The sequence below is a fragment of the Sciurus carolinensis genome, chromosome 1 (assembly GCF_902686445.1).
Source record: "Sciurus carolinensis chromosome 1, mSciCar1.2, whole genome shotgun sequence".
Taxonomy (NCBI): Eukaryota; Metazoa; Chordata; class Mammalia; order Rodentia; family Sciuridae; genus Sciurus; species Sciurus carolinensis.
The window spans coordinates 82,538,975-82,555,719 of record NC_062213.1 but is presented as its reverse complement, the minus strand read 5'-3'; the positions used below and the strand labels follow the sequence as shown (position 1 = coordinate 82,555,719).

Here is a 16,745-nt window from a genome sequence, read left to right as displayed (position 1 = left end):
CCACTCCAGGAACAGTGTTTTTTTTTTTTTTTTTTCAGACATGGCCAAGTCCAAGAACCACACCATGCACAACAAGTCCAGAAAATGGCACAAAAATGGCATTAAGAAATCCTGATAGCAAAGATATGAATCTGCACTTGCTGAGATTATCAAGGACCTTGTAAAGCCTAAGGAGGGTAAGCCCAGGATGCCAAAGTGTGCCAGCACAAGCTTGATCACCTCGCCTCGCTTTCCAATCCCAAGCACGAGAAGCATGCTCATGCTCACATGGCCAAGGATCTCAGGCTCTGCTGGCTCTGCAGGCCACAATCCAAGTCCAAGTCAAGACCCAGGCTGCTACTGCAGCTCCAACTCCAATTCTTGTTCCCACAGGTACTCAGGCCCCCAAGGGTGCCCTGTGACAGCTCCATAGTAATAGCTTCTGTGAATGTGAGGACAGAAGGATTGGTGTGACCCCCGAACTCCTGCCTACAGGGACCAATGTTCTCCTATGATGTTTGTACAAACAAATCCAGAGACAGGAAAAATAAAAGACTTGGAGCCAGAGTCAGCAATTTTAAAATCTGAAACTTCTGTGCTATAAAAACTACTAAGATAAATGCATTGCCATGTCAAGACTGCTGAAAATGTTTCTGATGTTACAAATGTGACAAAAAATTACAATGCAAGATATATAAAGAATTCCTCAAAATCAACATTAAAAGTGAACATACTAATTGAAAAACAAAGAACACAAAAGAGTAATACACCAACAAATTGGAAATATGGATAAAAAATCCATACATAGAAAAACTCTGTTTTATGTTTTTTGTGTGTCCTGGGGATTGAGCTCAGGGCCTTGCTCATGGTAAGCACATGCTCTATACTGAGCTACGCCCCACGGCCCCTTTAATTCTTTTTCAAGAAATTAACATTAAAATTGCAGTATATCAGACACAGCAACAAGAATACAACAAGCCTGATAATGCTTACACAACTAAAGACAGATATAGGGAAATAAAATTTCTTATATTCTGCTAGTGGGACCTTAAATTTGCACAACCATATTGCAGAGTAATTTGATAATATTTGGTAAAGACATGCATACAATAAAAACAAATTGTAGTACACACACAGGTATACATTCATTATATTCTCTACAATCCTAATATTTAAATGTTTCATAGTAAAAATGCATCTGTTGAAAACAAAGTTTGAGTGTGTGTGTGTGTGTGTGTGTGTGTGTGTGTGTGTGACTAGATTCATCTGAGAACTACTTTGAAATCTTTAAATCTCATCTAGAAACTCAACAGAATGCAAGCATCTCTAACACATGGAGCCTTAATTGTGTCACTAGTAACTTCTCCACAACTGAATAATTATTCTAGGCATTTATTTTCCCTTTCAGAAAGGAAGTTTTTGCTGAAAAGCAAAGTATCTCATTTATTTCTATCTATCCCCTTCCATCATCACCACATATTGCAATTAATTAAATGGTACTCCCAGAAAAGCATGAGCATGGCAAAGCCGCAGTGTTATTTATTTCCAGGGTCTTATATAGTAGCTACTAGATACTTCATTTTATTTTGATTTACTTCATTGCATTTTCCTAATACTGAGTATTTTTTAAAAATTGAACTTCTGCTATCCTACTTCCAGAAAGTTTAATGGCACCATTTTTCAACAGCTCAGATGATTGTTATCATTATTTAGCACTAAAGTATTTTTAATTTAAGTATATGCATTGGTTTATAGATATAATTATATTAATGCACACATAAAGATAGCTTTTATACGTACAAGGAAGCTAAAAAAGCATGTGACTTGCTTTATTGTGATATTAACTTTATTGGGAAGTCTTAAATGAAGTCTGTAATATCTCCAAAGTATTCCTGTATTAGAATGAGATTATATCTAATTTTCTAATGTTTTATAACTATGTTTTTACCTTTACTTTGGATTAATCTATTTTCAATCTAATATTGCAATATTTGATTGCATCTCAATCAACAAGAAAATATTGGGATGCACCATCAAAGTAGTTTCAATCACACCATAAATTACGTGATTGTGTCAAATTGTTATTTTAAATGGTTTTTCCATTCACTTTTTCATGATATATAAGCATAAATAGCTTAAATAGCTTCTAGACATGAATAATACATCAAAGTAGAGCTCAATAGCATTAATCCACTTTTGTACAAAAATCAATTGCTACCTTTTGGCATTCAATTCAATCTTTCTGCCTGTTGACAGTGATATCTGCTCATTTGACATTTTTGAGGAAAAACAAAATAAGACAGCTGACATATATCATTCTTTCATAATAAAATCAGAAGTACATATACATCTTTCAAATAAAAACCTCTCAATATAATGAAATGACACCCAAAAGCCAGAATAAGTGATTTACCTTGTACCTCATAGATTTGGCTGATAATATGTACTGAATGCAATACATTCATTTATTTCTTCACCAATTATTAGAATAATTTTGACTCACAGAAACCAATGTTAATTGTGCCTGATTCTAAAGATTGTCTAAGAGCCATTTGCATTTTCTTTCTCTTAATGTAGCTATCTCACCACAGAAACTATGAAAGCTAACTATTCACATTCCAAGACACCCTTGCACTTATCACACACAAAAAGAGCAGTCTTTTCAATAGTGATGGAACAACAGATGTCTGTATCCAGAAGAATGAAATTAGACACTTATCTTAAACCAGATGCAAAAACTAACTCATATTGAATTAAATATTTCTTAATCATTAAAATATAAACAGAAACTGCAAAACTAAAGAAAGAAACCATAACTATGAAATTCTACAACTTTAGTCTGGGCAATGATATTTTAATAGGATCTCAAAAGCGCAGTGACAAAAGTCAAAACAGAAAAACATGATAGCATTGAACTAAAAACCTCTACATATCAAAGGAAGCAATTAATAAAGCAAAAAGACAGCATAAATAATTGGAGAAAATATTTTCAAGTCATACATTTTATTAGGGGTTAATATCCATTGTATAATTGGATATATTAAGGAACTCAACTTAATATGTAAGAAAACAAATAACCTGTTTAAGAATGGACAAAGGACCTGAAAAGATGGTTCTCAAAGAAGGCATATAAATGTCCAATGAGTATACAATAAATGAAAACCAGTACAAATAAACATAAAAATGAAAATTATAATCACCAGACAACACCTCCACAGCTTTTAGAATCGCTATTATCATGAAAAACAGCAAGGTTTTGAGACAATGGAATGTTTACACAATGTTGGTGGGACTGTTGATTAATAGTCATTAAGGAAAACATAATTCCATAAAATTATCTAAAAAAATTTAAGATAGAACTACTCCATATTGATCCAGTGATTTCACTACTAGGTATTTATCCAGAGGAAATGAAAATTGGTGTGTTGAAGAGATGTACACACGTTCATATTCATTGTAACACTTTTTACTATAGCCAAGATATGGGAGTCAACCTAATTATTCATCAGCAGTTTAATGTATAAAGAAAGTGTAGTGCATATATACAACAAAATACTCTACAAAAAAAAAAAAAATCCTGTCATTTGTGACAAAATGGATGAACCTGGAGGACATTGTGTTAAGTGAAACAAACCAGGCTCAGAAAGACAAGTACTGCATCATCTCCATTATGTGTGGAATTTAAAGTAGAACTCATAGAAATAAAGAGTAGAATAATGGTTGCCAGACTGTGAGATTTGGGGCTGGGGAGATGTGCATCAAAAATTACAAAAAAATAAAAATCACAAATCTATTTGTATGATTTCAATCATTTTGAATTTATGGAGGCTTATTTCATGACGGAGCACATAGAATTTATCCTGAAGAATGGACCTTTGAGAAGAATGTATATCATCCTGTTTGGGGGTATAGTGTTTTATTAATGTCCATTAGGTCTGATTGGTTTATAGTATTTTCAAAATTTCCCATAAACTTGTTCATATTGTGCTTAGCTATTCTAGCCATTATTAAAAGTGAGGTACTTTAATCTCTGAGTATTATTATTAAATTATCAATTTCTTCCTCAATTACATCTGTTTGGTTTCATATTTGAGGAGCTTCTGCTTTTGGGTGTATGTACATTTATAATTGCAATATGTTCCTTATAAATTCAACCTTTTATATAATTAAGCATTCCTCTTATGTCTAGTAACTTCTGGTTTAATATATGTTTTATCTGTATTAGTCCAGACACTAGTTTCTCTTTACATAAAGGAACCAAACTTTATCTTGATATATCTTCATATTTTTACTACAACTTTTTCTGGCTTTGTAGGTAAAATGAGTATTCTATTGGCAGGGTATAGTTTGATCTTGTGTGTTATTGTGTGTTTTAAACTCAAACTGACAATCAGCCTTTTGATTAGGTTTTAGACTAACTTTATGATGAATTTATTATTAAGTCAGTTCCTTAAGCAGCAAGGAGTGCATTTTGAAAAACCTCATGCATGTCTGCTGCTTATTAGAGTTAAACATCTAATATATGCTGGTTTTGTTTTGTTTTGCTACTACAGAAGTCTTGAATCTATTTCCTGTTTGAAGTCACATATTAAAGGGATATGAACTTTAAAATAAATTGGGCTGGGGATGTAGCTCAGTTGGTAGAGTGCTTGCCTCGCAAGCACAAGGCCCTGGGTTCAATCCCCAGCACCACAAAAAAACAACAACAAAAAAAACATATATATATATATATATATATATATATATATATATATATATATATATATCATTATAACATAGATGCTACAGTATTACACTCTACCTTGGATATTGTCACATCTGTCTCAGCACTTTTTACACAAAAGAATATCAAAAATGTGCTATAAGAATGAAAATAGGTTCCATAGGCCTAGCAAGACAATGCTGGAATTTATCAAAACACTCACAAACACATATATTTTAAGTATATATCCATGCCTTTCCCTACAAATTTTTTAATCTGAATTCTGGGCTGGCTCTTCATGATTGGATATCAATTTCCTTTGTTTTCTTCTATTTTTAATATTTGTTAATGACTGACCTCAAGAACAAACTCAATTTTCTGTCTAAATTTCAGTGTATAGTCAAAAACACTCTCACATATAGACTGAGTCTCTAATTTGGGCAGGCACAGCCCCCTGGACACGCACCTACATATGTTCTGATCTTTCTGTTCCCCAGGTATTTTGGGATTTTATCACCAGTATGTTTGTTGCGGACCTGATTTCTGTTTATTTTTTATTTATTTATTTTTTTGCTCTTGTTGTTGTTGGATCTAAGGGTTCCTTCATACTATAAAAGAGAAACGGATTGCTTAAATCTTGGAGTAATTAAAATCATCAGGTCCTTGTCCTATATGAACAAGCCACCACTTTTCTGCATTCACAATTGACATACTTCATGGTTACATTATTTAAATGACCATGAAAAAGCTTTTTCTGATTGGTTGGGTTCCCGTGTAGTATTACTCCCTTTCTAAATAAAGTCTGAAGATGGTGAAAGTGTTGGAGGGTAGTATTCCCAAATTATGGTGGTTTTGAAACTACCACTGTGGTCACTGCCTGTAGAGCATCTTGCTGCTGGGAACACTGTCTTGGGCTCAAAATCAGCATGATTTCTTATTTAAAGGTCAGTGCAGGTTTTTGGAAAGCAGAGCCACTCCATCTCTGACTGCCTTTGGCAATCCCAATGCCAGCATGGTATGTTGGCTCCTGTAATTTCCTAGCTGTTAGCGTAATGACACATGGCTTCAAACTGTGCTTCAGTAAATTGCTTCTTTGTAAGATCCTTTAGCATTCCTGGAAATCATAGTGCCCGTATATTTCAGTTTTAAATAACAACAACACAAATATCTATCTCGTTGCTTGAAGCTAATTGCATGAAAAAAAAAAATCGTGTCCCCATTGAGATACAAAACAAAACTAGCTCATATTTCATTTCACGTTCTTCCCTTTGCTCATACAGAAATTTCCAGCAGTGACTAGAACATGGTAATCTTTCATCCTTAAGAAAGTTAGTTTATAATAAAACACTTCCAAGAGGCAAATTTTTGGTCTAATTAATGAATTTAGCATTGAATTAGTACAAGAAATTGTTTTCTTAGGACTTCAAAATACTCTGTTGTAACACTTGCCACAATATAGCGATAGAATGTTAAACTATTGCCGTTTGGAAAAGAAAAGTGATTAATGAATACATGATGGATAAAAATTTCTTCTTATAATTGCAGAAAACACTTGATACTATGTAAATTATTTTAATGGAAAATAATTAGCATCTTTTCCATGACTTACTTGTACTAACATATATTTATTGGAAGTGATTTTATTTAACATATGTAAATATAAACTGCTTTGGGGAAGAACTGATAAGAGAGAAAAGTTAAAGAATTTCACACTGACATCCTACAACAGGGGCTTGGAGGTAACTAACTCAGAAACCTAATTTGTCCCAGTGGAGTGGCACAAATGAAGGTCAATGGGTGCCCTGCACTGTTGGAAACAGGTATGACATGGAAGTGAATGGTGGGCACCACCCTCAAGATCCAAGGATTCAGTAATAATCTCCAATACGATAGGATGGCAGTGGGGTTGCAGAAATATGCAGTTGTTTCTGACCTCTAGAGTTGTCAAAATTTGGACAATAGCTCCCTTCTCAAGATGGTTCCTATCTACAGCACACGAAGAGCACACATTGCTGGGAGATAATGTAAGATCCTCTTCCTTACCAAAAATATGACTTTAGAAGTCTTAAACTCTAAATATCTCACATTGTTCTTACATTTTTATCTCATGGTTTTTCCTTATTTAAAAATGGTATAAAATTTATTGTTGTTATTATACGGTAATAGCATCTTCTTTCTTTGGGATACCATATTACATTCTGCGTATTTCATATATCTATACTACACTTTTTAAATTCTTTTTAATGTTATCTAAATCTTCTGCCTGAACCAACCAATATTTTATTTTGGTTGTAATTTTCATTTTTAGATGTTACATTTTTTTCACACCTGACTCTTAAATTTGTTGTATGCTACTTTACTCTGGCTCCCTCTCTCCTCTTATCTCTTTAAATCTTTAAAGTTTGAATATTTTAATTTCTTTTATAATATTCTAAGTTATGGTTTGTATGTGAAGTGTTCCCCAAAAACTCACATGTGAGACAATGCAAGAAAGTTCAGAGGAAAAAGGATTGGGTTCTGAGAATATTAACCTAATCAGTGAATTAATCCTTGATGGGATTAACTGAATGGTAACTGGAGGTAGGTAGGGTGTGACTGGAGTGAATGGTGTCTATGGAGTTTAAATATATTTTTTATTTTTACAGACTGCATTTTGTTTGATTGTACACAAATGTGGTACAGCTTTTCATTTCTATGATTGTACACAATGTAGATTCACACCATTTGTGCCATCATACACATACATAGGGTAATAATGTTTGTCTCAGTTCGCTATCTTTCCTTACCCCATCCCCTCTTACCCCATTTCCTGCTACACAATCCAAAGTTCCTCCGTTCTTCTCTTGACACCCCCACCTCCCCGCAATGTATCATCCTTCACTTATCAGAGAAAACATTTAGTCTTTGGTTTTGGGGAATTGGCTTTATTTCACTTAGCATGATAGTCTTCAATTCCATCCATTTATTTGCAAATGCCATAATTTTATTCTTCTTTAAGGCTGAATAATATTCCGTTGTGTATATATACCAGTTTCTTTATCCATTCATCAATCAAAGGGCATCTAGGTTGGTTCCACAATCTAGCTATTGTGACTTGAGCAGCTATGAGCATTTATGTGGTTGTAACAATGTAGTATGCTGATTTTAAGTCCTTTGGATATAAACCGAGAAGTGAGATAACTGGGTCAAAAGATGGGTCCATTCCAAGTTTTCTGAGGATTCTCCACACTGCTTTCCAGAGTGACTGCACCAATCTGCAACTCCACCAGCAATGTAAAAGTGTGCCTTTTTCCCCACATTCATGCCAACATCTATTATTGTTTGTGTTCTTGATAATAGCCATTCTAATTGGAATAAGATGACATCTTAGAGTTGTTTTAATTTCCATTTCTCTAATTACTAGAGATACTGAACACTTTTTTATGTATTTATTAATAGCCTATATGTCTTCTTTTGTAAAGTGTCTGTTCACGTCCTTAGTCCATTTATTGATTGGATTCTTTGTATTTATGGTATAAAGTTTTGTAAGTTCTTTATAAATTTTGGAGATAAGTGCTCTGTCTGAGTGTGTGCGGAAAAGATTTTCTCCCACTCTGTAGTTTCTCTTTTCACATTATTGATTGTTTCTTTTGCTCAGAAAAAGCTTTTTAGTTTGAATCTATCCCATTTGTTGATTCTTGCTTTTATTTCTTGTGCTTTGGGTTAAGGAAGTCTGGTCCTAAGCCAACAAGTTGAAGATTCAGGCCTACTTTGTCTTCTATTTGGTGAAGTTTCTCAGGTCTAATTCCTAGTTCTTTGATCCATTTTGAGTTGAGTTTTGTACAGAGTGAGAGATATAGGCTTAATTTCATTTTACGGCATAGAGATTTCCAGTTTTGCCAGCATCATTTGTTGAAGAGGTTATCTTTTCTCCATTGTATGTTTTTGACACCTTTGTCTAGTATGAAATAACTGTACTTATGTGGGTTTGTCTCTGTGTCTTCTTTTCTGTATCATTGGTCTACCTGTCTATTTTGGTGCCAATACCATGCTATTTTTGCTACCATTGCTCTATAGTAGAGTTTAAGGTTTAGTATTGTGATACCTCCTGCATCACTCTTCCTGCCCAGGATTAGGGTTAGTCTCTCTCTCTCTCTCTCTCTCTCTCTCTCTCTCTCTCTCTCTCTCTCTCTCTCTCTCCTTCCTGATGATGTGAGCTGCTTCCCTCTGCCACACTCTTCTACCATGATGTTCCATCTTATCTCGAGCCCCGAGGAATGGAGCTGACCTTCTATGGATTGAGACCTCTGAAACTGTGAGCCCTTAGATAAACCTTTCCTCCTCTATACTTGTTCTGGTTGGATCATTTAGTCACAACAGCAAAAAACTGACTAAAACATTCTATTATCTCAAATTCTTAGACACAGACTGCTAATTATCTTATTTGTTGTGATCCTTGATTACCCTGTAGGATCACCTATATTTTCATGTGGTTATTGATTTCTTTAATGGCATAAGAAACTATTTGTATTAGTTTGTTGGCTTCAGATTCGCTCACCTCATTGCTAGTGTCAATTTGGATTACACACCTTCCCATTTTGCGAGAGAGTTGTTCCCATCCATGGTTCTGAATAAAGAACTTACTTGCTGTATCTCTGGGCTCAGAGCACATTTTCCAGGCCTCTTTCATGGGGAAGGACATCCTAAGGGAGCTACTTAGTTTACAGTTTGTCTTGTTTTTGGACCCTATGTAAACCCACTAGTGCCTACCTGCTAGACCCTGCTTCTGACTTAATTCTGTCCCTGGCTTATCTTTCATTCTCTTGACATACATTTGTCTTAAAACTTTGAATGACTTTTGCTTTTTTCTTCTTGTGTTCAATTACACATTTCATGCTTCCTGTCATCTTTATTGAATATTTCTAGAAATATTAGGAACAGAATTGTGGTTATCTCAGGTCTGCAAATCTTGAGAAATTTGGGGCATAGGTTTATGTAATGAAACAAGGGCAATTAATTTTTTTTAAATTAGCTGGACATGGAGGTACATACCTGTAAGCTCAGCAACTTGGAAGGCTGAGGCAGGAAGATCACAATTACAAAGCCAACCTGGGCAAACTGGCAAAATCCTGTCTCAAAATAAACAATAAAAATGGACTACAGATACAGATCAGTGGTATAATATCCTGGGTTTGATTGCCAGTACTAAAAAAATAAAATAAAAAACAATTTTCCAATGCACACCAATATCTAGTAGGTTCAAGGTATGTGACAAGATGTCAGTTACTTTTTGCTTTACATAATACACACACACATACTTTTGAGTTAAGTTATTTTGGTTAGTAATTATGTTTGAAGGAATTCTCATTTCTTTTAAAAGTTTATTAACAGAAAAGAAAATGTGCCTCACAGTATTAGAAAACATTACATATTCTTTTCCCCTGGTTTATATTTAAAATGCAGATTTAAATATTGACTCATTTCTGGTGCTTATATTAAAAGTTATCAAATTATCTTACACCAGGGCAAAAAATAGAACATACAATGTTATATTTAAGATACAGCTTTTAGAATCATTTGTCTTTATATCATCTCTCATTTTACATATTCAGGAAAACAGATTTTACATTATTTTTCATAAATTTCTACCATGCCAATAACTTTTGAGGACATTCAACTAAATGTGTCTTTTAATAGTGCACATTTCAGTTAACGTGGAAGATAGGATTTCTATGTGAGTTGTCCTTGAACTTGATTTGACCTACTAATGAACTATATTTTATCTAAAACAGAAGCTTAGAAGGAATACGTGACATTGGTCCTGGGATAGCTGTAGTAAGTACAGTTCAGTGAGTAGACATTAACTTCACAGTTAAACTTAATTTTTAAAATGGTTTAAAAAAACTTTACTGGAAAACCTATTTTCCCTACCTTTGCCCTCACCCACAAATGCAGTCCTGGAAAACAAATAAATCAGTAGAAACAATCATTTTTCTTGTACTCTGTTATTTGTCCTGAGTGTTAAAGATTGTTTGTCAGATAAGTGCTCTATTTTCAACTGCCAGTCACATATAAAAGTAGTGTATACTCCTTCAACTTCATATCCTGCTGTTCTGTGTGCAGTGTGGCCATTTGTGTGCAGGGGTCATAGGAAAGAAATTAAAGTGCTCCTGTGGAGGAGATATTTTTGTACCTTCTCACACAATCACACAGCCTGGTTAAAAACTTTTGTTTTTCTAAATTAGAAGAAATCAGAAAAAGAGTGAGCCCATAAAGAAAGCAAAGTGAGCTTCCCATTCTTTATATACACCTACCTGTGAGAGCAGACAATGTCAAATCTATTAAATCCTTTTGTCCCAGGTCAGAAAAGTATCACAAATTAGAAACAGTAAATGTTATCTCAAGGAGACTTTTTAGCATAATGTCATATATTAAAATGTTGTTAACAAATGCACTTGGATTTCTAATGTTTTAAATTTACGTAGACAAAATCACTTAGGAAGAAATATTGGCAATGTTTGTGTTTCATAGAATACATACATGGAAAAATGTACATGCACAAGCACAGACAGATACACATACCCTGAAACAGAAAGGAGTAATCATATTTGAGTAATCATATTCTCCATATAGAAATGGAGAGCAGGGATCTGTATAACTTTGGGAAACATTTGAAGTTTTTATCATAAGCAATATGACTTCCAAAAATGACACACTAAATATAAAACTAAGGGTGTAGATCAGTCGTAAAACATGTTCTTAGCATGTGTGAGGCCCTGAATTCAATATCTAGCACCAATATTTATATATACAAAAGCAAAAAATAGCACATTTTTAAATTATAGTACTCATTTTATCAAACTCCAAAACATCTTTCTACATTCATGATACTAAAATCACAAGAATATCTAGACTAAAACTAATGTAGAATGTTGTATAATAACTCTAAATATTGGGAAATTATGCCTGCTTTAAAAAAAATTTATTTTGTGATTGGAAATCAGTAGAGATATCTCCCTGAGATCCTGTCTTGGCAGGACACTACATGAAGTTTTGGCACAAAGTGTTATTTAAAGATATTTACCCACAACTGCATCCAACCCCAATATATGGGCACATATGGTTACACATCACATTTTACGTCATATTTTCATTCTAATATTAATACTAATGTTACTAATCTTCTAATTTGCTTAATACTCATTTCTGAGTAAAAATTCATCAGTTTTCTATGGGATTTTGTAAGAAATGCTGTAAGAGCACCAAAATTAGGAGAATTCCATAGCAATACCTTTTGTAAAAGTCAAAAACACTTTTCAACCTTTTGGATAGTAAATTCAGATTGCACCTGAATTTCAGTGTTGGCTATATTTCAATGTTGACATCTCATGACTTGTAGTAATGACAAGTAAGAGAAAGGCAGATACTGAGAAATTCTGCTTTGAAGTCTCTCTCTCATACAGTTTGCATTTTCCAGCCACATGCAAAACTGACAAGCTCCCTAAAATAATGATATTCTTTCACTGACTTTTCCTTAATGTCTCAGAAGTTAGAAACTAATGAAAGTTAAGACAAGCACCTCCCCAGCAAAATCTGCCACCTGCCAAGGATGTAGTTCTAAGAAAAGAGTTGGGTGGGGAGAACAGCATCACAACATTGTCAGATTTAGTATAGATCTTTCCAGATATTTTCTCTACATGCAAAACTCATTCTCTCAAAATTCCTTCAGATAATGAAATTGCTGAATTTTGATGGATAGTTTCCACAGTGCTTACATTTTTAAAAATATGATATTCTTTCGTATCCATAGAAAATTTTCTTAAGATGAAATAATTCCTATGCCCTTTATAGTCTTTTTAGTTTTGTATTATTCCAAAGCTTATTAGAAAATGAAGAGATAAAAGATGTTCAATATGTCTAAAGTTTAAATGAACTAGCTTGTTCTTAAATCAGTGGTTTCCATATCAAGGATATGACTACAGGTTAAAAGTCAAACCCATAATTGTCTCTCCCTGAGAAATTCTCTATTCAGGGCTCAAGAGCAGATATTGGCTAGTGTTCCTCTGAGGCATCAGCTGGTATGCCTTGATCTCTGCAAACTGGACAACAGCTTCCTTTCACCAATTCAGGACTGAGACATGGAGCCAGAGGACAAGTCTCCACCATGCACATGACTTGGCCACTCTGAAAGGTAAAAAAAATAAAGTGTGATATGCTAAATATCTCAATATGATAAAAAGTGTCCACGGTCTGAGCTGATGTTTGCACATGTATTCTATTCATTCTTTCTTTCTGCACATTTTCAGCATGAAAAGCAAGGCTCAAAATACACCCCTATAATAAGTGACTTATGGTATTATAGCATGATATGCATAACAAAGTTCATGCATTTCCAGAGGACTGGGGGAAATTAGCTCTATTCAGAAAGCAAACTAAATAACAAATACTGGGAATTAATTGGTGGATGCTAGGATAAAACATTTTTATATTGCTATAGAAACTCATTTTTTAACAAGTCCTTTCAGGCAATGTTTGTGGTGAGCCTGAGTGGAGTATAATGAGAAGACTCCAAATTCCCTTCTGCCTCAGTTTATTTGTGTGTCCTCGGACGAGTGACTTAAATTTCCCTCAACTCTGCTCCCTCCATCTGTCAGTGAAAACGTAAAAGATCCATATGCTGTCTGGAAATCACTCATTAGATCATAGCATTTATATAAATAATCAGAAGTCTCAAAAATCCTGCATCAGTATCTCGATCCTAAAAATATGCCTTAAACAGTCTGGGAACATAACTCAGTGGTAAAGCGCTTGTGTAGCATTTTCAAGGCCCTGGCCTCAATTCCCTGTACTGAACAAAATATTTTCTTTTAAATTCTTGAGTTACTCACAAAAAGAATTTTTTTTCCTGTTTTTGAATTTTTCAAGTGTATTTCAATTGACTGGCCAGAAGAAGTAAAGCAGGAAGATGATGGAAAAACCTTTGGCAGCACATACCTCACAGGTACAGTTAATACAGTCTTCTTTCATCCAGCGCTCCCCGTCTCTCCTCTGTGTCCCTTTATCATCTGTGCATCCTGCCTGCCTTAGGCGTGCCTCTAGCTTGTTTATCTGAAAGAGGAAGTGAAGGATAGGAAAGTGGGAATTAAAGTAGGTAGCAACAAAGCTGATAAATAATGTGACTAGGTGAAATGCTCTACACTGTAAGCACACTCCTAGAAGGCAAAAGAAACTTCAAAGCCCACATTATTTCTCTTAACATTTTCCCCAAAAACTTAATGAATTTGAATCATCCAGTAGCTAAACTAATAAACAGTTTCCTAAGCATGTAAGACTATTGAACATGGATCTAGAATTTGAAGGAGTACATTTCAAATCAAATAATTGAAGTTACATATTGGAAAAAAATCTCAGTAAATAAAAACATTAATTCAAAAATCAATTTTATCTTTTTTGTGTTACTAAGCTGTCCTAAATTACATTCATTTAACAAACATGTATTAAGTTGCAAAGATGAAAGCAAGAAACTCAGGTTTTTAAAGTGCTTATGATATGGTAGAAATATCAGTGAAATAGCTGAAACCCAGTTAGATAATAAGGGTTTGTATGGGCTTGGGGGAGCCTACTCTGAAAAGTTCCCCCCAAATACATAGGTGCAGTCCTAATCCTACAGTGACTATTCAGAGATGGGGCCTATAAAGAGATAATTAAGGTCAAATTAGTTGTAAGTGTGGAACTTTAATTCAGTTTCAACAGTGGTCTTATAAAATAAGAAAAAGACACAAGGAGCGCACATAGATGAAACAACATGTAGAAATGCAGTAAGAACATTAGTGAGTTGAAAAAGAGGCCTCAGAGGAAATACCCACAGCCAGCACCATGATCTTGAAATTTCAGACTTCAGAAATGTAAGGAAATCAATTTCTGTTATTTAAACCACTTAGTCTGTGGTACTTTGTTACAGTGCCTGAGCAAATTTTATAATATACCTTCCATGAGAAAAACTATTTGAGCTTCAAAAAAAGCGACAAATATTTCAGAACTAGCAGAGAAAAGAAACTTCAGACAAATGGGAAAATTATGTGTCTAAGAACAAAGACCACAAGCAAGTCAGTATTTCAGGAATTGGGGACAAGGGGAGCACAAGCAAATGTTGGTGAGAAATGAGACTTGAGGAGTATGCAGAAAAGAAACTTAAGACCTTAAAAGTGACATAAGTTAACTGACTCCCAAATGAAAAGTAAATAACACCACAATATTCACTATACAGAGGATCAACAGTGAGATTTGTGACTGAAAGCAGAGGAAGAGGCAAGGAGACCAATATGATCCAGAGAAGAAGAAGAAGGTGAGAGTCACAAGAGACATTTGGTAGGTAGAGGTACTTGGCCAGAAGAGAGATAGAGGAAAATGAAAAAACCCACAATGACTCCAAAATTCATTTTCATCAGGTGCATAAATAATGGTGACATTCACCAAGATATTATTCTAGAGAACAAATTCCAAAAGAGTAATGATGTATGAAGAAATTAAAGATGTTTAGTTAAACAAGGTTTTTAGGAATGATGGAAATGTTATAATTTTCAAAAATAGGAGAGACCAAGCCCAAGAATACTGAGTGACTTGTCAAAGTACTGTGGCTGCATTATCATGGGTTGTTTTGAGTTCCCCCCAAAATGTGTGTAATGAAGTCATAAACCCCAGTACATCAGAACATGACTGTATTGGGAGAAAAAACATGACCCTTGACTTTCTGAGTCTTATTTATTTCACTTAACATAATATATTCTTCAGTTACATTCATTTTCCTGCAAATGGCATAATTTCATTTTTCTTTATGGCTGAATGTGTATATATACAACATTTTCTATATCCATTCATCCATTGATGGACACCTAAAAATCCCTAATTACAACTTATTAAAATCACAAGTACAGAAGTATTAAGTATTTACTAGTATGTTTGATAGAATTTTGGTCCGTCCTATTAAATGGTCATTTGTTCCTGAGGTCCACTTAATCTTGCCACCAAAGTTTCCTATCCTGGAAGTAGTTTGTGCTAGACTGCAGTGTTTTGTTGATAACATGCAGTGGCCTTCTCTAGTGGGTCTTTCCCTGTGGGCCCCTCCTGGTCACCCTCCCTGGAAAAGTGTACTTCTCTCTTGATGTCATCAGATTTGGCTCTGTAACTCCCCCTGGCTATTGGCACATGAGCAGAACTAACATAAGTCATAACTGGAGAAGCTCTGACCACCTACCCCAGCATTGTTCATTTCTTTCTGCTCCAAGCAAAACATACACCAGATGAGGTTAGTTTTTTAATGTGAGAATTGAAAAAAATCTGTGGAGGACAGACACAGTAAAACTCCCAAAAGCATAAAACTTGATTGAGAAATAAATCCTCTTGATAGGAACTACTAAGATTTGGAGATATTACTGCATCATAGCTTCACAAACCTGTCTAATTCATGGCTTAATCTAGGCCAGGCTGCCAGATAAAACAAAAATAAAAGAAGAAATACAATCAAAACAACAAGAATTACTAGACTATTTTCTTCATTGATAGTCTAGCTGAAATCATTTAAGTATCTGTCTATAACTTCATGAAAATGGATATGAAAAAACTGCAATTTTCTTATTGATTCACTCATGTTGCTAAGAATCTTTTGTATGTAAAACCCAAAGGAATAGATGGAAAGCACAGACATATTGAAGTGTACAAGTTTGAGTTGTGAAGTCAAAAGCACTCTAAGCCTCATGATTTGAAAGTTAACATGCTTTTTCAGAACACAAAAGATCGGTCTCCAGATGTTTTGCATGAGAACACAGCCTGTAAAATTGTAGTACCACACCTAAAAGATGCAAGACCTTGCAGGGACATTGCGCCTTAACTCTCTGTTTTAAAACAGTGATGAAATTTGTCTGTGTTCAGAAATATGATGAGTGCTTTATTCAGCTTTTTCACTGCTATGACCAAAAGCCCTGAAAAGAACAATTAGTGGAGGAAAAGTATCTTTGGGTCTCACAGTTTCAGAGGTCTCAGTCCATAGATAGTCCTGTGCCTGAGGTATGACAGAACATCATAGTGG

General features: G+C 34.5%; 1 protein-coding gene and 1 non-coding gene across 6 annotated transcripts in view; one reads left to right on the top strand and one right to left on the bottom strand.

Annotated features, from left to right (window-relative positions):
• Positions 1 to 4,600: 4,600 nt before the first annotated feature.
• Positions 4,601 to 4,674, top strand: Trnaa-cgc (transfer RNA alanine (anticodon CGC)). Its single transcript has one exon. It is a non-coding gene; the product is annotated as a tRNA-Ala (tRNA).
• Positions 4,675 to 9,949: 5,275 nt separating this feature from the next.
• Positions 9,950 to 16,745, bottom strand: part of Pxdnl (peroxidasin like) — a 516,396-nt gene continuing 509,600 nt past the window's right edge. For 4 of the 5 annotated variants that reach the window (XM_047523743.1, XM_047523761.1, XM_047523772.1 and 1 more), the window contains 2 exons: positions 13,655 to 13,768; positions 9,950 to 12,844 (listed from right to left, as the gene is read on the bottom strand). In XM_047523743.1, coding sequence (XP_047379699.1) covers positions 12,713 to 12,844; positions 13,655 to 13,768 — 246 coding nt within the window. In that variant the 3' untranslated portion in view covers positions 9,950 to 12,712. The remainder of the gene's footprint in view (positions 12,845 to 13,654; positions 13,769 to 16,745) is intronic. The other variant, XM_047523784.1, reaches the window with a different exon arrangement.